Source organism: Ovis canadensis, chromosome 11 (genome assembly GCF_042477335.2).
Source record: "Ovis canadensis isolate MfBH-ARS-UI-01 breed Bighorn chromosome 11, ARS-UI_OviCan_v2, whole genome shotgun sequence".
NCBI lineage: Eukaryota > Metazoa > Chordata > Mammalia > Artiodactyla > Bovidae > Ovis > Ovis canadensis.
This window is the reverse complement of record NC_091255.1, coordinates 35852818-35878660: the sequence shown is the minus strand read 5'-3', so window position 1 is coordinate 35878660 and position 25843 is coordinate 35852818. Positions and strand designations below refer to the sequence as shown.

Genomic DNA, 25843 nt, shown 5'->3' with positions numbered 1-25843 from the left:
AGGTATACGTTAGATAGGGACATTATGGAAGGCCTTTCTAAAAGTTGACAGTTTAGTTGATGCGTAAAAACTATCCAGCTATCTAGGAGAGGAGTGTTCCAGTCAGAGAATGCAAGTGCAAAGGCTTTCTTCCTTTCACCATATATGAAACAATGGCAGAAATCTTCCAAAATGGTTTCCACCAATTCGGCCGTTATGGTTTTCGCTTGTCGAACTTCCCCTATCCAAACGGTCACTAGCTACACTACCAATATGGCGAGAATCCTGACTTTCCCCGCACTCTCCTCTCCTACTCTCCTTTCCCCTCGCCTCCGCCCGCAGGGGAATTGCTTGCCCTTACTTGTCATGGCGACTATCCAGCTTTGTGCCAGGAGCCTCGCGAGGGTTGCTGGGATTGGGATTTTCCCCTCCCACGTGCTCCGGACTGGCGCTAAAAGTTTTGAGCTCTTCAAAAGTCCAGAGCCACCATCCTGGCCGCAGTGGCCGCTGGTCTCCGGGGTCATCTAGCGTCCGACCTCGGAGCGTGCATCCCAGGACGGTGACACCCTCCCCTGAGCTTCGGGTAAGCTCTTGACTGAGACTGATGAGTCCTCTATGAGTCACGGGCTCTTGGCTCCTTGTATTTTCAGTTCGGGGGGATAAAGGGCTGGGGGGCGGTAACTGGGGGGTTAACGATTAGCGGCAGGGAGGGCGGGGGTCTTGGCTAGCGGCACCAACAGGAATGCAATGTTAGGAGGCCCGAGTGTAGATGATTGGGATGTTAAGACCAGCCGAACTCGAAGGTGAACACTTGGGCTGGGGAGTGGGGCTTTGGGGAACCTTGAGCCGGCCTAAGGGGTTCTTCCCCACCACCAATAACTCCATCCCAGGGTGTGTGAAATAAGATGCACAAAGCATCAGGGTCGACTTTCGGATCTCGAAACTTCGGGGATTCATGGCTCAGGATTTTAGAACGTGCAGCATCCCAGTGGAACCTCGGGCTCCGTTCCGAAGTGGTTCTGGGTGATCCGGAAAGTCCAAGCTGCTAAGGTCCCATAACTTCCGGACCTTTGTCCTTCCTGGAGTAATCTTTCCCACTGGCTCTCAGCTCCGCTAGATGGAGAAAATCCGGTTAAAGGCTGTCAGTCGTGGAAGGGGGCGCTTGCTAAACCAGAGTTTTGCCCGCGAAGCCCTGCAGAACTAGCCCGGCCTCAGAGGCCCTGTTATTGTTTGGCTCTACATTTACATTTCTACCACTGCCGGAGCATTTCCGGTTTCTTTTTTTCGGAGCAGCCCACTATTCACCCGACGTGAGGGAAGTAGAAAGAGAAAAGGTCTTTTATACTGGTCCTCATTACTTGTGAAAGGAGGCTGCTAACCCCTCTACTTTTTCCCTCCCCCCTCCTAGCCTGGTTAGCTACCGCTTTTGGAAAGGAAGAGGTATTTTTGATGCAAACCTCAATCCCTCCCCCTCTTTGAATGGTGTGCTCCATCCCGATCGACCGCTACCCAGGGGGACGCTACCATTGCGTGGACGGTTTGGGGTTTTTTTGTTTTTGTTTTTTTAGTGTCAGAGGGCAGACCCTGGGTATTTCGAGAATGGATACATTTGAGAATTAAACGATAGAAGACTAACGATGGGTCGTTTTCTGCGGCGGAGAAACAACTTCTGTATCTAGCTTTGGGCTGAACCATTCCTTTCTCAGACGCAGAGTGAACGTCGTGAAGCGGAAGGGGCGGGGCTTGGAGGGGGCGGGGCCGAGGTCTTCGAAGCTGTCTTTCGGTCTCGACTGGTTCTGCCCGCGGGAGGCGGCGGACCGGGCCTAGGATTTCTGCCCGTACCAATTTTCCCGGCATCTTCATTATTTAGGGCGCGGTCACCTACCACGCACCTGCTACGAACATGACACTGCGCGGTACTTACGTGCTTTTTTCTGTGTTAGGAGTAGCATTTACAGCCACCGCCTTTGATTTGTGTTACCGTGGATTTATTTTGCCTGTTGGAGAACTTATAAATGGAATCATACAGTGTGTGCTCCTTTGTGTCGGGCTTCTTTCCGTCTGTGAAATTCACCCATTTTATTGCATGTATCAGCGTATCAATACTTTGTTTCTTTATATTTTAGTATATTCCACTGAATAAATAAACCATTGATTGCTTATCCATTCTCCTTTTGATGGCCTTTGAGTGGCTTCCCATTTAAGACTATTTTGAATAAAGCTGCTATTAACATTCTTAAAATTATTTTTGTAGTCATGTTTTTATGTTTTTGGATACTTAGGAATGGAATTGCTTGGTCATAGAGTGAGGTGTTTATTTGTATTTTTTAATTACATTAAAAAGTTCTTGTTATTCAAAGTGATTGTACTGTTTTATATTCCCACCAGCAAGATAGATCCTGTCTCAGGATTTGGTTTGTCAGGCTTTCTAATGTGCCATATCAATGTGGGTTTTACTTTGCAATTAAGTATGTTCCAACAGTTTGCATGTGCTTACTGGCCATTTCTGTGTCAGATATTAAGAGACTGTTCAAGTGTTTTCCCCATTTTAAAAATTGGTTCATTTGCTTTTTTGTGTCTTTGAGGTGTTGGAGTCATTTATATTCTGGATAGCAATAATGTGTATCCTTTGTCAGATAGGTGTGTTTTCTCCTGACCTCTTGCTTGTCTAACAACTCTTACAAGGAACAGAAGATTGATTTTTCTTTTCAGTGATTGCTTTGACCTGTTTAGGAGATCGTACCCCAAGGTCATGAAGATATTTTCTTATAGTTGCTCATATATTTTCTTTGAGAATCTTTGTAGTTTTAGATTTAACACAAGTCTGTGAGCCATAATTTATTAGTCAAGGAATAATTTTTTCCATGTTGTGAGTTCAAGGTTCTGTTTTATTTTTTCTTATGGATAGCTAGTTGTTCTAGCTCCACTTATTGAAATAGCCTTCCTTCCCCCACTGAACTGCTTTAATTGGACTGTTTGGTCTATTTACATTTAATGCAGTTATTGTTAGCATTTGGGTCTGAGTGCTATTTCCTATCTGTCTCCTTTGTTCTTCAATTCAAAAAGTTGAGAAAGAAACAATACCAATCTCACATAAACTCTTTCAGAATGGAGAGGCAGTAACGTTGCCCAACTCATTTTATAAGGTCAGCCTAATGCTGTTAATATATACATAACCGTTGGAAAAGAAGAAATAAAATGGCTTTATTCACAGATGGTATGACTGTATACCAAAAGTCCTAATAGAAAATTCATTATTCATTTTCACACAATGAGAACAAGTGAAAGCTAAAACTAAAGGCAAGTTACAACTTTCAAAGGCAATATGCATACATTGTATTTTTATATAATAGCAACCTTGAATCTAAACTCAAAAACCTGACATGTGTTAAGTCATGTCTGAGTCTTTGCAACCCCTTGGACTGTAGCCCACCAGGCTCCTCTGTCCATGGGTTTTTCCAAGCAAGGATACTGCAGTGGGTTGCCATTTCCTTTTCCAAAGGATCTTCCTGACCCAGGGATCAAACCTGTGTCTCTTGCATTGGCAGGCGGATTCTTTACCACTGAGCCACCTGGGAAGCCATGGTGAAAAACATGTCATACTCAGGGATAAATTAAACAAAAAATGGACAAAAGCTCTATATAGAAAACTACAAAATACTGCTGAGAGAATTTAAGGAAATTTTAGCATATTCATGAATTGGAACACTCAATGGTGTTTAGGTGTCAGTACTCTTCAGCAAGATTTAACTCAATGATTTTTTTAAAAATGTAGAAACTGACAAGCTGATTCTGAAACAAAACATTGGTACAAGTTGGAGGCCTTAAAATACCTGATTTCAAGATTACTGTAAAGTTAAGTAGGACTTGGTTGTACAACAGAAACTAACACAACATTGTAAAGCAATTATACTCCAATATATGTATGGTCAGTTGTGTCCCAACTCTTTGTGACTCTATGGACTGGAGCCTCCCAGGCTCCTCTGTCCACATTTTCCAGGCAAGACTCAAGTGGGTTGCCATTTCCTCCTCCAAGGGATCTTCCCAACCCATGGATTGAACCCACATTTCTTGTGTCTCCTGCACTGGCAGATTTTTTACCCCTGGTGTCACCTGGGAAGCCCCAGTACTCCAATAATAAAACTTAAAAAAATAATAAAGTTACAGTAGAACAACAATCAATGAATAGAGTCTGGGAAAAGACACATAAATGTGGTCAAATGATTTTCTGTGAAGGTACCAGAGTGAATCAGTGGGGAGAGGAAAGTCTCAACAAATGGTGCTGAAACAACTGGAGCAGAAAAATGGATTTTGGCCCCCACCTCTCACCATGCACAACAGTAAATTTGACATGGTTAATAAACCTACACATAAAACTTTCAGAAGAGAACACAGTATCTTTGTCTTGGTATGGGTAGATTACAGAGCTTTATCAAAGTTTGTCAAATTTTGTGATCAAAATAGTATGATGCAATTTCAACCTATGTAAGTTTCACCTCAAAAACATTTGTGGGGTTGTGGGGAGTGACTAGAGGTACAGGTGAGATGCTTGATTATTCTTGAAGCTAAGTGATGGGTACTTGGGAGGACATTATTCTGTTTACCTTTTTTAATCTGATTCAAATATCCATAATTTCTTTTTTTTTCCCCTTGATATTTTTATTTTGGAAAAGTACAGAGTACAAGAGTAACCACACATTCCCACCAAATAATTTTTAACAACATTTTGTCTTATTTTTGTCTCTATGTTATTTTAATTACACAAGCAATGTATAGATACCACCTTTAAAATTTTTTTGTTAATAAAGCTAAAACCGTGAATTCCCTGACTATTTCACTTCCAGGGCCCAGGTTCAGTCCCAGGTTGGGTAACTAAGATCCCACAAGCTTCAAGGCACAGCCAAAGGGGGAAGAAAAACTAAAACCCCTTGACTCTACTACCCCCAATACCCTAAGCATACATCCCCTCTCCCTGAGAATATCATCACTATTAAAGATTTTGTGAATTTGTAGTCTTCTTGCCTTTCATGCTTTTATACATATATTTATAAGCAATAAATAATCATTTTATGTGTTTGATTTCCATAGACTAAATTACTGTGTTTTGTTTTTTCTTGCAAATCGTATTTTCACCCAGTATGTTTCTGAACTGTAACAGGTTACTCTTGGGGGAAAGGACCAGGGTTTTATACACATAAAATTCATTTCCCTAAACCACTGTAATGAATACACCACATTTCATTTACCTATTCCTTATTGATGGATACCAAGGTTGTTTCTTGTCACCGGCCGCTAGGAAAAACAATGTCATGAACATTTTTATGCAAGACTTCTATTGCCCCCTTGCAATCATTTTTCTAGGCTGTCCACCAAGAAACGGTTTTGCTAAGTAGTAAGAGGTATGGTTTTCAGTTTTACCAGATGCTCCCTTATTTCTTCTGAGAATCAGTTTTTTTCAATTACACAGCTTCCAGCCAACAAAAAGGTTTTTGTTTTTGTTTTTTTCCAAACATCAGGCCCTGGGAGAACCCAGAGCATAATTATTTAGAGCTTGAGTGTGGCTTCAGACAGCCTGTGTTCAAATCCCTGGCCCTGACCCTGGAGAGCTTTCTGAGCCTGGGTAATTCCTTTAACTTTGTTCTCTCCTCTGATGATAGTACCTACCTTACTTGCTTTTTGAGAGGATTACTGAGATAAGCCACTGAAAGCAGTGGATCCGGTAAGGTCTATATAAACAGCAGCCATTGTTAGGATAGTGATCGGCCTGCCTCTCTAAGTCCCAGCTGAGTTTACTGCCTTCCCAGGGGGCTGCTTTGGAAAGGCTCCACCTCCCCAGCCATCCGGAGGGTCTGGTTCAGCCTCTGACAGTTTAGTATTATGAACCCCTGATGTTCACACCCATGGGAAGTACGTGCTCTGAAGAGGTTTCCTAGAGAAAGAAAATGAGAATTCAGTTGCTACCAAGGACAGAGAGGGAGACCTCCTAGGTCCACAGGGCTGTCCCTCTCCCTGTGGGACTGAGACCTTGGCCCACCCTCCCAGAACAGCCCCTCCCAACCTGTTTACTGAACACAGTTGCCTGAAGGGGATGAACTAGCTTGAAGATCCCAGCAGGACCATTAAAGCCCCACCCGCTCCCAGTCCCTCCAGCAATAATATAGAACAAGTAAAATTGGGATAACCATATAAAGAGAAGCATTTATTGAGCTCTTATATTTCCCATAATCAGTGGGATACTATTTTATAGCAAAGGACTGGGAAGCACAGAGAGGATTAGCAACCTCCCAAAGTTAAACAGTTATTAGACGGTGGCTCGGGATACAGGCCTAGCCTGTCTGCCCCCAGAGCCCATGCTCTGCCATATTTGCCCTGGGAGATTTAAGATGAGTGCAGTCATGCAGCAAATTTAACTGATGATACAGCATCAAATCCAGGGCTTTTGACTTCTGCGCCCCATCTCTACATAAACAGCTTCCCTTCCATAAAAGTCTCTAAAGTTATTTTGATCATCGATCTAGGGGAAACCCTGGTCCTTTTCCCCAAGGCAAATGTTTGGCATCCCACTGCTGTTCCCTCTTGCCTTCCTCCAGGCACATTCAGAGTCCATCCCCCATCAGCTTTGGGAGCTATGATAAGTGGCCCTTTGCTAGCCTCTCAGTTGACGGACTTTCATCAGCGAAAATCTTCTCCTCTAGACTTAACTGATTACGAAAGACAGCTCTGCAGGGTAGTCTATAATGAAGTAAGCATCTTAATCCTAGACCTCCAAACAGTCATTTTTCATAAAAGCTCGTTCACTCACCTATATGTATTGTGGGCAGATCACTTAACCTCTCTAAGACATTCTCACCTGTCAAGAGGCAGGTGTGGTTATCCAGACAAGTAAGATAACCCCACTCCAGGAGATAATAAAGGACAGGGAAACCTGGTGTGCAGCAGTTCATGAAGTCTCAAAGAATCAGACACAACTGAACAACCACAAGATACCCCACGAGAAACGATTTTGCACACTCTACATACGTATGCAGACCCTATATCAACAGAAAGGTGCAGGTGAACCTTTGTGGTGTGTGTGCTTAGTCACTCAGTCATATCTGACTCATTGCGACCCCATGGACTATAACCCGTCAGGTTCCTCTGTCCATGGGGATTCTCCTGGCAAGAATACTGGAGTGGGTTGCCATGTCCTCCTCCAAGGGATCTTCCCAACCCAGGGATTGAACCCAGGTCTCCCACTTTGTAGGCAGATTCTTTACCATCTGAGCCACCAGAGAAGCCCACAAGAGCTGCTTGCTTGGAAGGGGTTGTCATTACCATGGACACAGAGGAAAAGTGTAGTGAACATGGACTCTGATCAGTGGCATGGTTCTGAGCAAAGCTGATTACAAATTTGGCATCAAGAAAGATGGCATGTTGAAACTATTTGAAAGCTAGCCTGGGAGATGAGATGGTGGTGACAGGGCCCTGGCCCAGGCTGCAGCCACCCCCTGTCCCTTTTGCTCCTTTGACTGCTCATAATCAGATTACAGCCTGGGTATGAGGATTCGCTTATTCACCACAGTTATTGAGCCCGACCAGGTGCAAGCCATTATGCTAGTAACTGGTGAGCAAGACAACTTCCCTACCCTGAAGACATTTATATTCCAATAGGGGAAACAGGCAAAATGAGCAGGGAAAGGTAACATAGTGTAATTACCACAAGAATTAAAATAGAGTGACCTGAATTAAAATAAGGTGACAGGGTTTGGCTGGCTGGCTGTGATGGAGAAGTCCAGGGAAACATCCCTGCTAAGGTGTGACATTCATGATGAGGTCGGTGAGAAGGAGGTTACCCTGTAGGGATGCAGGGCCCAGGGTCCCCAGTTCAGTGAACTGGGAGTATCTGATAAGCATCAGAAAAGGAAAGTGAAGTCACTCAGTTGTGTCCGACTCTTCGCGACTCCATGGACTGTAACCTACCAGGCTCTTCTGTCCATGGGGTTTTCCAGGCAAGAATGCTGGAGTGGGTTGCCATTTCCTTCTCCAGGGGATCTTCCCCACCGAGCAATCGAACCCGGGTCTCCCGCATTGCAGGCAGATGCTTTACCATCTGAGCCACCAGGGAAGCCAGAAAAGGAAGAGGGTGCTAAGAGGTGAGGTCAGAGAGGTGGGCAGGGGTTGGGCCCTGAGGGATTTGTAAGCCAGGGTGAGGAACCATCCCAGGGGAGCAGGTAGAGGGATGGGGGCAGAGGAAATGAGTCGAGAGTTACTTCATCCTTATTACTGCAAAGTGAAGTGAAATCGCTCAGTCGTGTCCAACTCTGCACCCCGTGGTCTGTAGCACACCAAGCTCCTCCATCCATGGGATTCTCTAGGCAAGAATACTGGAGTGGGTTGCCATTTCCTTCTCCATATTACTGCAAAGGAGGGCAGAAATACATATACACTGAGGAAGGCTTGTGGATTCAGTGGTGAAAAGGTTGGAAGTCCCTCTCTGGTTGTCTTTATCCCTCGAGGAAGTGTGTGATAAGACTGCTGAGGGGTGGGGCAGGCGCCTCCCCTACCCCCCAGCAGATCCTCAGCTTCCAGGTGTGCTGTGGGCAGAGGGGGTCCCTCCTGGCTCTGGGCTGGGTGACCCAGGGTTGGGTGTGTCTCAGGCTGGATCCTCACTTTTCTCCCTCCAGCGGCCACACAACCTTCCAGGGAGCTACAATGGAAGAATCGCAGGCAGAACTCGGTGTGGAGCCCCCTCTGAGTCAGGAGACATTTTCCGACTTGTGGAATCTGTGAGTGGAGGTCTGGAGGGAGGGCAGGTTTACTGCTCAGACTCCAATAACCTTGCCCCACCACGGTCCCCAGCCCCCTAGTAGAGGCCTGGGAGAAACAAAAGCCAGTCCTGACTTTCTGCTTCTTTCTTTCAGACTTCCTGAAAACAACCTTCTGGTAAGGCCTGGGGCACAGGGGGCCTGGGGCTGCGGGTCCAGAGGGTGGGAACCGGGCCTTCTGATGCACTCCTCCCGTCTGTAGTCCTCCGAGCTCTCCGCACCCGTGGATGACCTGCTCCCGTACTCAGAAGATGTTGTCACCTGGCTGGATGAATGTCCGAATGAAGCGCCCCAAATGCCAGAGCCTCCTGCCCAAGCTGCCCTGGCACCAGCCACCTCCTGGCCCCTGTCGTCCTTTGTCCCCTCCCAGAAGACCTACCCTGGCAACTACGGTTTCCGTCTCGGGTTCCTGCATTCCGGAACAGCCAAGTCTGTGACCTGCACGGTCAGTGGCCCTGGGGAGCCGGCTTCCCTATCAGTGCCTGGCCATACAGCCTAGGGGTTTTCTGTTCAGAAGTCTGGGGTTCCACTTCAGCCTTTGCCTTTTTGTCAGTCTTTTTAGATCTTAACCTAGTTAGTTTGTGACCTTTGACTCCATCCCAAGGTTGCATTTTTCCCCTTAGCCCTTGGGTTTTCATCCTTTCCGTCACATTCTCAGTATCTGTCATGAGGCCATTTCTTTTTTCCTTTTTTCTTCACTCTCATTCATTCTGTAGCTATTAGAAGTACACTTCTGGGATGTGGACCTCCCCACCCCCGACCCTGCCATCTCTAGCTACCCTCCCCTCACAGGACCCGGCTTCCAGTCGGTACTCGGTGCTTGTACATTCGACCCTTGGGTACTTGTCCCCTGACCCCTCCATTCATTCTTCCTCCTCCAGTATTCCCCTTCCCTCAACAAGCTGTTCTGCCAGCTGGCCAAGACCTGCCCAGTGCAGCTATGGGTCGACTCGCCGCCCCCGCCCGGCACCCGCGTCCGCGCCATGGCCATCTACAAGAAGCTGGAGCACATGACGGAGGTTGTGAGGCGCTGTCCCCACCATGAGCGCTCCTCTGACTATAGCGATGGTGAGCGGTGGGGGCTGTGGATGGGACCGGCCTGGCACCCAGAGCCCCCAAGCCCCTAATCTCTTCCTGATTGCTCTCAGGTCTGGCCCCGCCTCAGCACCTTATCCGGGTGGAAGGGAATTTACGCGCGGAGTATTTCGACGACCGGAACACCTTTAGACACAGTGTGGTGGTGCCCTATGAGTCCCCCGAGGTCCGGTTTGGTAACTGAGGTCTCCAGGGGGAGGGGGTTTGTCCGTGACCACCCTAGGTGGGAGGGAGGGGGCTTTCTCCTTCTTACTTGACCTCCCACGGCCTGTGGGGTGCGCAGAGCAGATGGGTTATCACCATTCCACAGTTGACGAAACAGGCTCGTGGAGGCTGAGAGTCTCTGCGGGGCTGGGTAGCCTCATGCCGGGCCTGTGCTCTCTCCCAGATCGAGTCTGAGTGCACCACCATCCACTACAACTTCATGTGTAACAGCTCCTGCATGGGGGGCATGAACCGGCGGCCCATCCTCACCATCATCACACTGGAAGACTCTCGGTAGGGACCACACACCACCCTCCACGCTAGCTTCCCTCACCTCCGCCTGCCTGTCCCCGGGGCCCCGCCCCTCATCACATTCTCTCACGCTACCAGCCATCGTTCCCTCTCGCTGCATTCCCTTTGTGGACTTCTCTGCTGCTCTCTTCCTCCTTTCTCCGGCTTTGGGACCTCTCTTGCTGGGGTCTTCTCAATCTGGAGCTGGAGCTCAGGCTCCCCTTGGGATGGACGTGGTTGGGAGTAGGTGGGACCTGGTTCACAGGAGAACACAGAGACAGGGTCCCCCTTCCTGATTGCCTCCTGCTTCCCTCTTCCTACCCTGGTAGTGGTAACCTGCTGGGACGGAGCAGCTTTGAGGTGCGTGTTTGTGCCTGTCCTGGGAGAGACCGCCGCACTGAGGAAGAAAATTTTCGCAAGAAGGGGCAGTCTTGCCCCGAGCCACCCCCTGGGAGCACTAAGCGAGGTGAGCAGGAGGTAGAAGAGGCAGCGAGGGTGCAGTTCTGCCCCCAATTCACTCTTTTCTCACCTTTCCTTGCCTCTTTCCCAGCACTGCCCAGCAGCACCAGCTCCTCTCCACAGCAAAAGAAGAAACCACTGGATGGAGAATATTTCACTCTTCAGGTACCAAGTCTGGTGGGGAGAGAGAGGTGCAGTCTCTCACCCCCACTCCTTGGGGTTGGGTAAGGGAAGAAAAAAATATAAATGTAGCAGATGTGAGGTTGCTGCTGCTGCTGCTAAGTCACTTCAGTCGTGTCCGACTCTGTGTGACCCCATAGACGGCAGCCCACCACGCTCCCCCGTCCCTGGGATTCTCCAGACAAGAACACTGGAGTGAGTTGCCATTTCCTTCTCCAATGCATGAAAGTGAAAAGTGAAAGGGAAGTCGCTCAGTCGTGTCCGACTCTTCGAGATCCCATGGACCTCAGCCTACCAGGCTCCTCTGTCCATGGGATTTTCCAGGCAAGAGTACTGGAGTGGGGTGCCATCGCCTTCTCCAGATGTGAGGTTAAGCCTGTTTTTTTCTAGTCATCCTTTCCTCTGTCCATGGCCATGATTCATTGGCGGTGGTGATGGTGGCTGTGGTGTTAAGTCATTCAGTCGTGTCCGACTTTTGCAACCCCATGGACTGTAGCCCACCAGGCTCCTCATCCATGGGATTTCCTAGGCAAGAATACTGGAATGGGTTGCCATTCCCTTCTCTAGGGGATCTTCCCCACCCAGAGATTGAACCCATGTCTCCTGTATTAGCAGGTGGAATCCTTAACACTGAGCTACTGGAGAAGCCCCTTGGTTCTTGTAGCAACTTTGCCTAATATTTCTTTGTTCCCTTCTTTCCTTGGCACAGATCCGTGGGCGTAAACGCTTTGAGATGTTCCGAGAGCTGAATGAGGCCTTGGAGCTGATGGATGCTCAGGCTGGAAGGGAACCAGGGGAAAGCAGGGCTCATTCTAGGTGAGTGATGCAGGTCTTCCCCAGTGCCTGGGTGCACACACACACACGTATCTGCTGCTTTCCTGTGTTAGAAAGCCATGGTATTCCATTCTGGTCCTGCCTTCAAGGTAAAAGGCAGCTGACACACTGCCGCTGGGTCCCAACCCTACCCAGACATTCTTTAGGCTTCCTCCACTTTCCTGCCTCCGGGGGTCCAGGGCATGGATGTTTCTTTGCCTATTCTAGCAAACCCTAGACTCTCAGAGCTAGGGTCTCAAATAGAGACCTGATAACTATGGGATATCAGGCCTTGGAGTCAGATGCTCAGCCTTCCAAAGTACTAGAGTCATGTTGGCCTTGTTACTTCCCTTCCCAGGCTCAGTTTCCTCATGTGTCAACTGGGGTAAGGGAAGATTAAGAGACTTATACCCACAAGTACCCCAAGGTACTCAGTCAGCATGTCTGCCCTTGGCTGTGACCATTTTAACATAAGTTCACCTTGCTCCTGCCTCAGGCCCTTCGAAGCTTAGGTCCAGGAAGAGGGGCCCAGAGCTTCTCACTCAGATGATGTCATCTCCTCCCCTCCCCTTTCTTCTCACAGCCACCTGAAGTCTAAGAAGGGGCCTTCTCCCTCCTGCCATAAAAAACCAATGCTCAAGAGAGAAGGGCCTGACTCAGACTGATGTCTTCTGCTTCCTGTCACCGGTTGACATCCCCACCCTCACCCCCCGCCCCTTCCCTGGCATTTTTTGAGACTCAGGTGCTTAGACCTCTGCTTGGTGCAGGTGCGCCTTAGAAACCCCCTGGGATTCTTCGTCTGCTCAGCCTGCAGCTCTGCCAAAGAGGCAGACCTGTGCTCATGGTTTTCTGGGGATTTGGGGGGTGCTGGCGCTTTCCAGCTTAGCTTTCAAGGTTTTTACTGTGAGCAGCGTTCGGGAGAGGTCAGAAGCTGTTCCTACATGTTAGGAACATCTTATAACCAGCCATACACTGGGTTGGAAAACTCAGTCCTCTGCCATACTAGCCAGGGAAGCTATCTTAAGTTGTTCGATTTTCTCCTGACTTCATTGTTCACATCTATAAAAAACTGATAATCATAACCTACCTCACGGGGGGTTTGTTGTGAGGGTTAATGAAATAATGTATGTCTGGCCCCAAAACCATCATTTGATTCTATAATGTCTGGGACTTAGTGCCTTTTATGGGTGCTGGTCCTTTGTCCCCCTGGGTGGATGATTTGACAGTTTCTGACTGGATGGCTGGTTAAAGGGAAGAAGTCTCCAAGTCCCTTCTCTCCTGGCCCTGCCAGATCATAACCCCCTTGGTGAACCTCAGTGCCAAAGGGGAAAGCTCACCTTATCCTGGATCCCAGTGGCTTCCGTCCCTGCTGTATCTGCCAGTACCTGTTTTCATTTCCCCCAAATGCTTCCGCAGATTCCTTCTGTGCTCTGCAGGGCACATCTGCATGTGTCACTCACACCCCTCCTCTTCCCTTTTTATATCCCATTTTTTATATCAATTTCTTATTTTACAATAAAACTTTGCTACCACCTGTGTGTCTTGAGAGATTGGGGCCAGTGCAGGGGTGAATTAAGGGAGTGAGTTTGGGAAGCAGCCACCTGAGTCTTCAGGGAGCACTTTTTTTTGGCGGGAGGGTGGCGGCAGGCAGCGCCAGTGCCTGGTTTCCTGGAGGAGAACAAAGCCTGGAGACTGGGTCAGTCTGCAGGCTGCATGACAATAAGGGAAGGGGTGCCTCCATTCATAACTTGGGAACCAACTGTCCCCCCTCCCCTCCTGCCAGGGCTGGCACAAGGTCTCTGCTCCTGCTTCTAGGATTGGGCTGCTGCCCCCTCTCAGTCTCACCAAGGATTACAGGATTTAAATGTCTGATTTAGTAAGCCTGAGCCTCCGGGGTGGCCATCTGCTCCCAGGAAAGGGGCAGGATACCTGGGCTCTCAAAGGGAAGGACAGTGGGTGCTATGGTGAGGAGAGAGAAGGCCTACCAACCAGGGTCCCCAGGAAGTGGGGGCGGCTAAGGTGAGGGCTGGGACATGGGACTGGGGCCTTCCCGGCGTCCCCTCACCCGGGCTTCATGCCAGCCAGCGGAATGAATGGAAGCTTTAAACTCTGCCAGGAAAACCTTTCAAAGGGCTTCTTGGGGTAGGGAGGAAAGTCGAGCCTGGGGAGCCCTGCACCCCCCTCCACCCCTTCTGTTCCTTAGGGCTGCCAGCTCCCAGGGAGGGGGGCTGAGGGCAGGCTCTCCTCATCACCCCACACCCACCACTGCTGCCTGAGCCAGCATTAGAAGGCTGGCCAGACTGGGGACACAGCTCATCCTGCCTCCTCCCTGGGGGCAGAGAGAGCAGAGTAAGGTCCAGAAGGGCTTCTGGGACCACTGTTCCCTCAACCTGGCTTAAAGTCCCTGAGGGAATCCCCAGGCTTACCCTGAGGATCCCAGACAGCTGTGAAGCCACCAGCCCCCTGGCCTCAAAATCACACTTTTTCTTCCTTTCTGGAGAATGCCAAACACTCCCCAGGATACCCAGAACCACTTCTTGTAGAGATCTTTAACTTTGCCATCTCTCCCCACAAGCCAGGCCCTTGGTAAATCAGAGCACTTGAAACTTATTTCCTTGCCTCACTCCTGTAGTCAGGTCACCTTGAGCCTCTTTCTGATCAGTGTCCTGCACCCCCCCTACACCCTACATTTCTCTAGAGTGTGTCCTTAGCTCTTTTTGTTTCTGCTCTACTCCTTCACAAAGCAGAGCCGTTCTTGCTCTGCCAATCCCTTTGTGTTCTGATAGGTTACTGGTCTGAGAATTATTAGTCCTGGGTTTTCAGGCCAGTTCTACTAAGCTGTGTGACTTCTAATGAGTCCCTGACCTCTCTGGTCCTGTTTGCTCACTTCCCTCCCTCTGGCTGTATTCCCTCCTGACAATCTAGCCAGCAGATATTCATTGACTGATGCTTTACTGTGTGCTCAGGATTGTTCTATGTTGTGGGGACCCGTGGCAGACTTGGCCATGCCCTCACATTCAAAGAGCCCAAGTCCTGTTCCGCTAAGTTTTAGAATAATTTTTAAAACTTATCTCCTTGATTTCAGGAACACAGGGGCTCCCAAATCTATAACACTCAGCAGAAGCTGTACAATGAGGAAAATGTAAAGCCATAGATGTTTTCTTTATTTAGAAAAAGAAAAAGGAAGCTAGCACGCATCCTAAAAATTAAAGATATAACTTATTGAAAGAGAAAGCCAAGTTGGTTGAAAGAATAAATTCAAAAGCAGGACTCAAGGGGGGAAAAAAGATACACTTTAAACAAAGAGAAAAACTCAAGAGTTTGACTGAAAAAAAAATAGGAAGAATAAGAGCAAATTAATCCAATGTTTAAATAAACTGTTCCAGACCATAGGAAAAGTGGAATCTCCAATTCATGTAAATTTTTTGTGATTTCATTAATATTAAAACAATCAAGATACTAGAAAATTAAAAGCAAACTAATTCATAGAGATGCAAAATCTCTAAATAGTATCAAAAAATATATATTGGTGAATCAAAAGAATATTAACATTATAACCAAGTAGGGTTTATTCCAGGAGCATAAAATTGGTTTAATAGAGAGTCTGTCAACATAATTCATTGTATTAATAAATTAAGGAATAAAAATATGATCATATCAACAGATGCTGAAAGGAATTTGATTAAATTTCAGCAGTCACTCCTTAAAAATAGTAATGGAGGAACTTTCTAGTGGTCCAGTGGTTAAGACTGTGCTTCCACTGCAGGGGGTTTGGGTTTGATCCCTGGTCAGGGAATTAAGATCCCACATTCCACCTGGCCAAAAAAAAAATAGTAATGGAATACTGGTATTATCCTAATGGTTAAACCCTAAGGTCATTTCAATTTAAATTAGAACTATACTATAAGACTTGCTTTCACTGCAAGAATGCCCACTAACATCAGTTTTAGAGCACTCAACAGGATTTTTAAAATGAAGAAAACAAAACATTGGTTAAAACATAAATATTTTTGCTTTTTGGATCATATGATTATGTTTATGTACCTAAAAACTGACCTCTTAGTTAATAATAGATGATGGAATTAAGCTAATTTAATAAGGTAGATGGATAGTAGATGGCAATAAAATAATTAAGGATAAGTTTCACAAGAATCACACACAAAAATGAAAGAATGGCACAGACTCAATATGGAGAAAATTATAAAACCTTATTTAAGGACATAAACCAAGCTCCAAACAAAAGGAAAAGATAACCTGTTCTTACATGGGAAAACTTACTATCTGATAAAAAAGACCAGTTCTCCTGAAATAAAGATACAATGCAATTACAATTAGAATCTCAACAAGTCTTGATGGCTTTTGTTTTTGAGAACTGGATATATTTGTCATAAATTTATAGAGAAGAATAAGTGCCCCCAAATAACCAATAGTTGTTTTTAAAAAGGAATGGGCAAGAGGGCTTGCTTGCCTTGCTAGATATCAGAAAACAGACTATAAAGTCAACTGGAATCAGATCAATATGGCTTGGTAAATGGAGTGAGAGACAAGCCAGCAATGAATCCAGAAGAGGAGCTCAGTATATAGTAAAATGTATTATACAGCCAAAGTTGGTATTTCAGTTCAATGTGTTTAGTTGCTCAGTCATGTGACTCTTCGCGAACCCCTGGACTATAGCCCACCAGGCTCCTCTGTCCATGGGGATTCTCCCAGCAAGAATACTGGAGTGGGTTGCCATGCCCTCCAACCCACTCCAGGGGATCTTCCCAACCCAGGGATTGAACCCAGGTCTCTTTCATTGCAGGCAGATTCTTTACCATCTGAGCTACCAGGGAAGCCCAAGAATACTGGAGTGGGTAGCCCATCCCATCTCCAGATCTTCCTGACCCAAGAATCAATGGGAGTAAGTAAATTAAGAATTTTAATGAAGCTGACACACTAATAAAATAATACCAGACTCTTCATTTGTACCACACACAAAAAGAAATCAAAATAGACCAAGTGTGGGAATTCCTTGGCAGTCTAGTGGTTAGGACTCCAAGCTTCCAATGTAGGAAGCCAGGGTTTAATCTCTGGTCGTAGATGATCCCTCAAGCTGAGAAGTGAAGCCAAAAATAAATAAATTAATTAAATTTTTAGTTGTATTGTTTTTTTAAAAAAAAATAGGCAAAGGAATTAAGGCATATGTAAAAATTAAAATGAGATAAAATCCTGCCCAAAATATTTTTACAAAATATGAGTATAGCCTCTGGAAATTCCCTGGCAGTCCAGTTATGAAGACTCCGTGCTTTCACTACTGAGGGGTAGGTTCTATCCCTGGTCCCTAGTCTGGGAACTAAGATCCCACAAGCCACGCAGTGTGGCCAAAAAAAAAAAAGAAACCACTTTTTAACAGTAAAGAAGCCACCACAAACTCAAGAGACAAACAATTGATTGGGGGAAATCTACAATGTAGAAAACAGTTTATATCTACAACTGTCAAGAAGCTCTAAGAAATTAACAAGAACAACCCAATAGAAAAAAAATATTATGCAGCCATTTAAAAAACTGAATTAGAACTCTACCAGGCCAGGTGAAATTGAATGAACAAGTGTAATGCACAAAATTGCCTATAATATCTAATATAATATGTATGGGTTTCCCTGGTGGCTCAGACGATAAAGCATCTGCCTGCAATGCAGGTAGACCCAGGTTCGATCCCTGGGTCTGGAAGATCCCCTGGAAAAGGGAATGGCTACCCACTCCAGTATCCACTCCAGAGAAGCCTGGCGGGCTACAATCCATGGAATCACAAAGAGTTTAACACAACTGAGTGACTAACACACACACACATAATATGTATAATGTGCATTATATGACCAAAACCCAGCAATCCATGTGTGTGTACTATGCACTCAAGATAAAACTATATATATGTGTATGCAGAAGTAATAAAGCTATTTTTTCAAGGCAAACACCCAGGCCAAGTCATTGCAAACAAAAATAAGCCCCAAGAAAATAAAAATTAAACCCATCCCAAAATACCACAATAAATATTGTTGTACAGACTCATCCATCCTTTTTCTATGCTTGTGTGCTTTTTTTATACACAAAATTGGAATCCTATGGTTCATTCTATTTTGAGATCTGTTTCTTCCAGTCAATTGTCCTCGTCTGTCTCTGGGCATTTGCTGATGCTAGCCTCTCCCCAAAGCCACCCCATCCTTTAAGCCTCTAAGAAACTTTCCCTATGAACCACCCCACCCACCCCCCAGAGAGTGGTTGACCACTCTGAATTTTGTCCTCACCAGCTTTCTCTCCTTCCTGGAAATACGTTTAGGTCTACCTGGTTTGAGAGTTTCTCGTGTGCTCCTCCCCTCTCCTGTTATACTGGGGAGCTCCTTGGGGGCAGGAACTCTGCCTCTTTCATAAGTGTATCTTCACGATGCCTAGAATGCACATAGTAGGCACTTTATGAGTATAGCTGTAGAAAAGGACATAGGCTTCTTGCCTGTCTTGTATTGAGTGATTGATCTAAAGACAGTATGGGTGATGGAGCAATCTAGGAGGTAGTTGCTTGGACACTGGACAGAAGAGATCAAAGCAGGGAAGTGGTCCTCCCAAGGGCTGGGTATCCCTCAGATCACCCCAATCCACCCCTCACCCCCTTCCCAGGGCTCCTCCAAAAGCTCAGAAAGGAACAACCTGCACTCAGGGCTCCATGTATGATATATATATTTATATATATATATATATATAATTGCTCTCATTTTATTGTACTTTATCCTCTTTTTACAGTAGATCAGACACAGGCATTAAATAACTGCAGAGAGAGACCACTTGGGTGAGGGGAGTGCAGGAAAACAATGGGATCCAAAGGGAAGAGCCTCAGATCCAGCCAGAGAAAAACAGGGAAAGGTCCACCCATGGGTGGGGTATGGAAGCTGCAGCATCAAAAAAGAACGGGGAAATTACAGGTGGGGAAGTGAAGGGTGTGGGAGAGGAAAGAGTTAAAATGCCTCTATAACTCAAGAACACAGGAGGTCCCTCATTTAACATTCTATGGGCACTATGGGGTTGTTTAAGAAGGCAAAGGGGTCTGAAGGAGATGGAGCCAAGAAATTCAGAGTCTTAAAAGGAGGAGGTATCTGCAATTTTCAGGCTGGCATGCAGAAGAAAGGGGAGGAGTTAATGATTAGTTGATAACTTGCTAAGAGAACCCACAGAGAGGATGGGGGTGGGGGAGCAGATCTGGGCGGAGGGGAAGGAGATGGAATAGTCCCATAACCAGCTGACGTTTCCAAGGTGGCCACTGGGGACCCAGCCAAAGTGGCTGCCCCTCCCCCAGGGCGCCTGGGAAGTAGAACTTGCAGGATATTCTGGGAAAGGGAACAGAGGGGAGGGAGCCATCGGCAAAAACAAAGTGGATATTCAGCTTAGGTCAACCCCGCCCCTCTGAGGAGTGATAGGAGACTGGGAAGAGAATTTTCAAGAACCAACAGGGATTTCTCTTTTGGACCCTCATTCCCAGCTCACGTATTCAATGTGGAGTGAGAACCCAGCTGTGCCAGGAAAGAAGGAAAAGGCCACAGAGCCACCATGTCTTCAGTTAGAAGTGGTCCCGCTTTCAGTGGAGGGAATGGGGATGGAGAAGTGAGGAAAGACTGACCAGAGGAGTCACACAAGTCAAAAGCCACCGCGACAGCGACTGTGGTAGACAAGGCAGAAGGTGTGGGAGACGGGAGGGGGACAGCGGCTGGGCTGGCATGGGAGGATAGAGGGTCACACCGGTGACCACTCTGTAGCCTACAGAGATATTAAATCATTAAGCTGTGCACCTGGAACTAACAGCAGTGTTGTAAGTTAATTATACTTCAGTTATTTAAAAAAAAAGAATAGAGTGCCACATTCTGTCTGGAGATAAGCATGAAGAGATTGCCGTTTGTGTGTGGGTGGGTGAAAAGAAAGTGAAAGTCACTCAGTCGTGTCCAGCTCTTTGTGATCCCCATGGACTATACAGTCCAAGGAATTCTCCAGACCAGAATACTGGAGTGGGTAGCTTTTCCTTTCTCCAGGGGATCTTCCCAACCTAGGAATCAAACCGGGGTCTCCCGCATTGCAGGCGGATTCTTCATCAACTGAGCTATGAGGGAAGCCCAAGGTGGGCGGGTGGGCATTTTCTATAGTTCTGAAAGGGTGGGACAGGAGGGCAGGATGGGTGGGGAGCTGTGAGGACACCCCTCTCACAGCTACACCAGGACTAGAAAGACTCCGAACTCTATGACGTCTTGGGGGTTCCATCTCCCTGTCTCTGACAGAGCTTGGGCAGGAAGAAGATGGTGGAAAGTGTGCGCAACCAGAGAATCACGACAGATGTCAGGCTGGGTTCAGAAGGAAAGGAAAAGGGCGCGAGGCTCAGACAAGCCATAGCTCTGTTATAAAAAATACCTTTGGGGTGGGTGAGGGAGGGATCAGGCGGGGTCAGGGGTATTCCAGAAGCATCCGTAGGAAAGAGGTGGGGGCGGGAGGAAGGGGGCCTCAGGTTTTGTTGATGCGGAGTTTGAAGGCCACACGCCCCGCGAACTTGTCACGCTCATCGTCAGTGGCGATGTTGGCAGCGTTGATGCGGCACTCCACGTTCACCTCCACGTTGGGGGTCACGTTCAGGAACTTGATGGCCACCAGGGGTTGCGTGTAGTTCACCTGGGCCAGAGGAGGAGAGCGAGGCTCCAGGCCTGAGGCAGCTGGGCCTCCAACCCCGCACCCTGCTCCCCTGGAGGAGCCAGCACCCGGCCTCCCGCAGGACTTACGTGAAACTTCTTGCCGTAGTAGGGAAAGTACATGAGGTCGATGTTGCCGTTTGCAGGGAACATAACGAAGTTGCCGAGATTCTCGGCATCTTCATCTCGCTGTGGGGGACGCAGGAGGGTGGAGGAGAGCATGTTAGGGATGGTGGGAACTCAGCCGCTGGCCAGACTTCCCTTTGTTCCTCCTTCATCCCGATTGTGCTTTCTCAAATCCGTATCCCTTGTGCTGTTGAGTCTGGTATATTTGCGCGCGTGCACAGGAGGGGGTGTCCTGTCTCCTCCATCAGCCTGGGAAGTTCTCCAGGGTGCTAAGAAGCCCGAAGCCTTCTACTGCCCTCCCACCCCAAATTCTTACCCCATCCTCAGGAATTGGTTTCTGGAGCGGAGCCAAGAGAGAACAGATCAATGAGTAAGAGCTCAGTAGGAAGCAAGGAGGGGGATGAAGCAAGAGGAGCAGGAAGCTCCTAGAGGGACAGAGGTGGGGGGAGCAGGGCTCCAAGGACAACTTAGTGGTGGCAGGTGGTGCTCACAGACCAGCAGCTACCAGATACCTAAAAAGAACTGAGGGCAGAAGAGACATGAGACTGAGGGCAGAAGACATGGTCAGGGAATAGAGAAGATGGAAGGATCAGGGAGAGAAGCCAGCGGCAGGGGCTCAGGTGGAGTCAGGGAGAGGGTGTCTATCATATAAAAGGGCAGACTTCTGCATCCTAGACAGAAGCATGAGGGGTGGCAGCACCTTGGAGTTTGAGCCATATTGAAGCCCATGCTTACCCCCTTGTCCCTAGAGTTATGGGGCCTCTGGAGTAAAGAAGATAGGGAGAGATGAGTGAATGACATGGAAACCATAAGGACAAACAGATGGGGCAAACAGATGGACAAGGCCCAACAAACTCACCTTCCCCACGCAGGTAACATTCATGCTCTGGTTTGCTCCTGCATAGAAGTTGATGACCTGGAGTGAGGAGAGACAGTGGTGAGGGTTAGGAAAAGAAGTTATCAAAAACAGAAATATCCAGCCCCCAGCCATGATCTCAGCCTCCAGCAGTCACATCTCTCTTGTTCTCTCAGCCACTCAAACATCTAAAAGTTTCCCGAAGCCCAAGTGCCCCAGTAAAAGAAAGCAACTGCCAGCAGATGGTAACTCCCTCCTCCATTCTCCCTGGGGACTAAGGATATGAGTACCCGGTTCATCTTGATGAAGACACAGGGCTGTCCAGTGCTGTAACCATAGTGGGTGGGGTCCCCAATACCAGAGCAGTCGCCCAGCTGGGTCCGGTTGAACTGGCAAGCACGTTTTGGGTAGTTTAGAACTCCATTATCTGGTTGTTCATAATAGCGACCAGGGCGGCAGACATCATTCTTCTGGGCTTGGATGGAGTCATTGTAAGCTAAGGAGGTGGGCGAGAGAGAGTCACAGACCTCATGTTCTGCTCCCAGGGTCCCCAACCCCCTGCCCGAAGTCCTGCATAGCCATCGACCCCGTACTCACGCTCCAAGAACTTGTTGAGTTTCTGAACATGCTGGTCCCAGCTTTCAGTGTCACTGACATTGACAATGACATCGAGGTTCTCAGTCTTAGGGCGAATCATCAACCCTAGTGAGCAGAGGCAAGAACAAGGGAGTATACGTAAGACGAAGGACCCCACAAAGAGGGAAGAAGATGGACATGGGGAACACCAGGGTGAGGGACGACAGGAAGATCTGAGATCGCCTTCTGGGGAGGGCGATCTCCTGTGACCCTCTGCCACCTCCCCAGATCACATAGCTCTCAGCTGTGGGGAGTGTGAAGGTGGCCTTCAAAAAGAACTGCCCAGCACGTGGTGACTGGCTCATCAGAACCAAACCTCTAAGAGCTGACAGTTCTCAACCTGCGAGTTCCTTTGGGAGACTTGGGGGCACCAGAGTAGTGAGCCTGGCTGGTGGGGGAGTCTCATCACTCACCTGGTGTGGCCAATCGGTCCTGGTACTTGGGGGTGTGGTCGGAGACCGTCTGCAGCATCACCCACATGGTGAGGGTGAACATGGCGGTGAGGAAGCCATAGAAGACGAGGTAGAAGAGGAGGATAAAGGCTAAAGAGGAGGAAACAGGGTCAGCAGGTGCCAGGTCTCCATCCATGACCTGTCCTGTTGCCACGTGCCCCTCCCCGACTCAGAGGTTCTGCCCAGGAAAGGATGCCAGAGCCCCAGGGAGCCTTCCCCTGGGAGCAAAAGGAGACAAGCTGGAAAAAGGCAGTGTGTCTGGCTTCCAGCCATAGCTCCCAGCCCTTTCTGGTCCTACAGCACAGTGAAGTCCAGTTTTGTGGAGGACACAAGAAACCTAAACTCTTGTTGCTTGGACAACCCCTAGTATAGGCCACAGTCATTTTGCCACAAATTACATTCTCAACTTGTCAACCTTCATGGCCCTGAAAAGGCACACCATCTGTTACTGTTGTATGGGTACTCATGCTTGAAGTTGTCCAGCACGATGACTTTTCAAGCTGGCACTGGCCCCAATTCACCACCAAACTCTCAAACCCTTTGAGTGTGAGGGTGTGGACCCCTCACACTCAAACAGCAAAATCTTCTCTCTCTGAGCCCTACAAGAGATGAACCTTGAATGGGGCTCCGGCCAAAGCTACAAAATCTCTCAGAGACAGCTGTCCCGAGCCTTCAACAGTCACCCCACACCCAGCTCACACTCAGCACTCAGGGCAGAGGCAGGTGTAAAGGAAGACCTTCCGCAGCCTTCCAGGCAGAGAGCCTGGTGGACTCTTGGTGGACGTGACAAGTCACTGTCACTCCTCAGCCTAGTGTGAGTACCTGCTGTTTCCATTCCCCCAGATCTCGAGTCCTTCCATCTCAGGAGACACTTCCCCAAGCCTCCCCAGATTTTCCCAAGGACTCAAGGACCCCTCCAATCCCACGGACTGGACTTCACGTTTCCTGCATACGGACTGCATCAGACCCACTTCAAGGGCCCCTTGATGGTGTGGGCTAATGGGAACAGCATTCAGTCAGTGTGGATGAACTGTAAATTGTGTCACACACAATATCTCCTGTGCTTCAACTTCCCAGCTTGAAAATCCATTTTGGAAGAAATCCACCCTTCACTGGCATCTATGCCCAGTACTGGACCCTCAACCAGACACAAGTCTCTCCACATCTCCTGAATATGTGGTCCCACACACCACCTCCAAGGTATGGGTGGGGAAGGTGCCAGGCCATCCAAGCCCTGAGACACAGGGCCCAGATGATGTACACATCTCACCACCAGTGACCACTCCCTCCGCTTGTGACATTTGAGCCCAACACCCAGCCCCGAACACCTCCCAGTGGCACCCCGGCCCCACAGCCCCCCACCCACGAAGCAGTCACAGAAGGCTCCAAAACACGAGGCAGTGGGATCCAGACAACTTCCGCTGTGAAGAACCCTCTCCAACACACACCCCACCTCTCCAAGACCCGCCCCCTAATGAATGTTCCCAGGGTCCAAGGGGTGGGCACGAGCTAAAAATAGAAGGGCCTGGCCAGCTAGTGAGAATCAGAGGGAGGGAAAGGGTGCTCTTCTGGAGAAGGGGGGCGACCGTGTAGAGCTGACCGGCCCCCGATAGGGAGCGCAAGCGCCGCGGCGAGCACACGCGCGCAGAGCCCGCGACCCCCCGCGCGAGGGGGCTCCGCGGGGGGCGGGAAGGCGGCAGTGACCTACTTTCTACGCCTCCGCAGCGGCCAGCCAGGGAGATTAGACCGGCGACTCGGCCCCCTCCCAGCCCGGAGCCCGGCAGGGGGGCCGGACGCCGGGAACCCGGGAAGGGAGCTGGGGCTGCGCCGGCGGGACCTGGTCCTCCCCGGGCGTCGCCAGGCGGATCCCCCCGCCTCCCGCCCCTCGCACGGCCGGCCCCGCATACCCCAGCTGGTCCCTGTGCGGCCCATGAACTGGTGCGTCCTCGGGTTCCACACGAACTCCTTCCACTCCTCAACCACCTGCCCGCAGCTCTTCTTCTCTTTCTGGATGACCATCTTGACGGCGGGGGGCAAGTCCCGCGCGGGGCGGGGGACTATGGAGAAGCCGGGGTGCGGCGCGCTGAAGCCCCCTCACGCACCGGAACGCGCGAGGAGCAAAGGCAGCGGGGCCAAGGGAGACCCCCCTCAGATACGCAGCCGCTGCCAATTCCGGGGCGCAAGGCCACACGCTGCGGGGTGCTGGCGGCGCGGCGTAAGATGAACAGATCCTAAGCCCCCCCACTGCAATGAAAAGGGGGGTTGTCCGAGCAGGGGAGGATAAAAAGGCGAAGGGGTGCTAGCGCAGCTTCACCCCCTAGACCTCCCAGAAGCAAAACGAAAAGGGATGCAAAAATAGACGGCTGCAAAACCCAAGCGAAGCGCAGAAAAATCGGGGTGCAAAGAGGCAGGGAGAGGTGGGGGAGGGGGCCGCCCCGAAATCCGAGATGCAAAGAGGCTGTGGAGAGGAGTCGGGTGACTGTTCAAGGCTCTTCTGACGAGTGGAGACAGCCACACCAAAGGTGGCTCGGCCACGGGGGTGGGGTGGGGACGCGCAGTTGTGGGGACAGGCAGGGATAGGGGTCCCCCAGGCGGAGGCTCCGCTCTTCAGCAGTGCGGGGCTAGCAGCAGCGGCGCGCGGTCTTTATACTCTGCGGCTCCTAGGGTGCCCGCCCCCTTCCCCGCCCCCAGAAGCCCCGCCTCCTCCCTCTGGCCTGGGCGACCTCATGCATATGCAAATTTGGAGAAAGGGCTTGGGCCCGCCTCCTGACGCCTTCTCAGGACCAAGTCTCTCCCCTGCTCCCACCGCAGGTACTGGACGGGATCTGGATGGGTGGAGAGGATAGAAGGCGTGTCTGGGCAAAATGGAAAGATAACCCCGGAGGGACACGGCAGACAGAGAGGAAAGCAGATATATGCTGTGATAGGGGCCCCAGGCAGAGAGTTAGAAAGAAACTAAGATCCTGGAGACAGGGCAGAATGTGAGACTAACAGAGAAGGAGCCAGAGATCAAGAAAAATAGATCGAAGAGACTAGCCAGGATATTACACTAGCAGGGCTGGAGGTTAGAACACGCCACCAGGAGACCCATAGAGGCCACCACAGGACGGAAATTCCCCTCGAGGGAGATGCTGCCAATGTCCCCAACACCTCCTTCTCCAGTCTCACAGCCTCTTCTCCCAACACCTGGTTCTCACCAAGGCTGGGGGCTTCCCTGCCTTCCCACACCCCTCTGAAGCCCCTTCAACACCA

At 49.1% G+C, this 25843-nt stretch overlaps 2 protein-coding genes across 4 annotated transcripts; one reads left to right on the top strand and one right to left on the bottom strand.

The window, feature by feature from the left end:
- The first annotated feature begins 371 nt into the window (after window positions 1-371).
- On the top strand, window positions 372-16960 carry TP53 (tumor protein p53). 2 transcript variants are annotated; one of them, XM_069603403.1, is made up of 11 exons: window positions 372-562; window positions 8643-8744; window positions 8880-8901; window positions 8986-9228; window positions 9665-9851; window positions 9932-10044; window positions 10267-10376; window positions 10703-10839; window positions 10924-10997; window positions 11722-11828; window positions 12409-13357. In XM_069603403.1, exons 2-11 carry the CDS (start codon window positions 8671-8673, stop codon window positions 12488-12490), a joined length of 1149 nt encoding a protein of 382 aa, XP_069459504.1. In that variant the 5' UTR covers window positions 372-562; window positions 8643-8670; the 3' UTR covers window positions 12491-13357. The 2 variants fall into 2 exon arrangements, with proteins under 2 accessions (XP_069459504.1, XP_069459505.1); XM_069603404.1 differs by lacking the exon at window positions 12409-13357 and adding an exon at window positions 16627-16960 and having other exon boundaries at window positions 398-562.
- On the bottom strand, window positions 15371-25211 carry ATP1B2 (ATPase Na+/K+ transporting subunit beta 2). 2 transcript variants are annotated; one of them, XR_011259845.1, is made up of 8 exons: window positions 24499-25211; window positions 22553-22681; window positions 22101-22205; window positions 21794-21999; window positions 21507-21563; window positions 20612-20710; window positions 20250-20504; window positions 15371-18250 (listed from the first exon to the last, which is right to left on the bottom strand). XR_011259845.1 is itself a non-coding variant. In XM_069603405.1 (7 exons), exons 1-7 carry the CDS (start codon window positions 24608-24610, stop codon window positions 20340-20342), a joined length of 873 nt encoding a protein of 290 aa, XP_069459506.1. In that variant the 5' UTR covers window positions 24611-25211; the 3' UTR covers window positions 18553-20339. The 2 variants fall into 2 exon arrangements, 1 of the variants encoding a protein (XP_069459506.1); XM_069603405.1 differs by lacking the exon at window positions 15371-18250 and having other exon boundaries at window positions 18553-20504.
- Window positions 25212-25843: the final 632 nt, after the last annotated feature.

What these genes read in the sequence shown, in the direction of transcription:
- TP53 (XM_069603404.1), top strand. Translation starts at nt 8,671, where the DNA reads ATGGAAGAATCGCAGGCAGAACTCGGTGTGGAGCCCCCTCTGAGTCAG. An exon ending in CCAAGTCTGTGACCTGCACG is followed by an intron (nt 9,229 to 9,664) that starts GTCAGTGGCCCT and finishes TTCCTCCTCCAG; the next exon opens with TATTCCCCTTCCCTCAACAA. An exon ending in CCCTGGGAGCACTAAGCGAG is followed by an intron (nt 10,840 to 10,923) that starts GTGAGCAGGAGG and finishes CCTCTTTCCCAG; the next exon opens with CACTGCCCAGCAGCACCAGC.
- ATP1B2 (XM_069603405.1), bottom strand. Translation starts at nt 24,610, where the DNA reads ATGGTCATCCAGAAAGAGAAGAAGAGCTGCGGGCAGGTGGTTGAGGAG. An exon ending in CCGCACAGGGACCAGCTGGG is followed by an intron (nt 22,682 to 24,498) that starts GTATGCGGGGCC and finishes CCTCCTCTTTAG; the next exon opens with CCTTTATCCTCCTCTTCTAC. An exon ending in ATGTTACCTGCGTGGGGAAG is followed by an intron (nt 20,711 to 21,506) that starts GTGAGTTTGTTG and finishes CGTCCCCCACAG; the next exon opens with CGAGATGAAGATGCCGAGAA.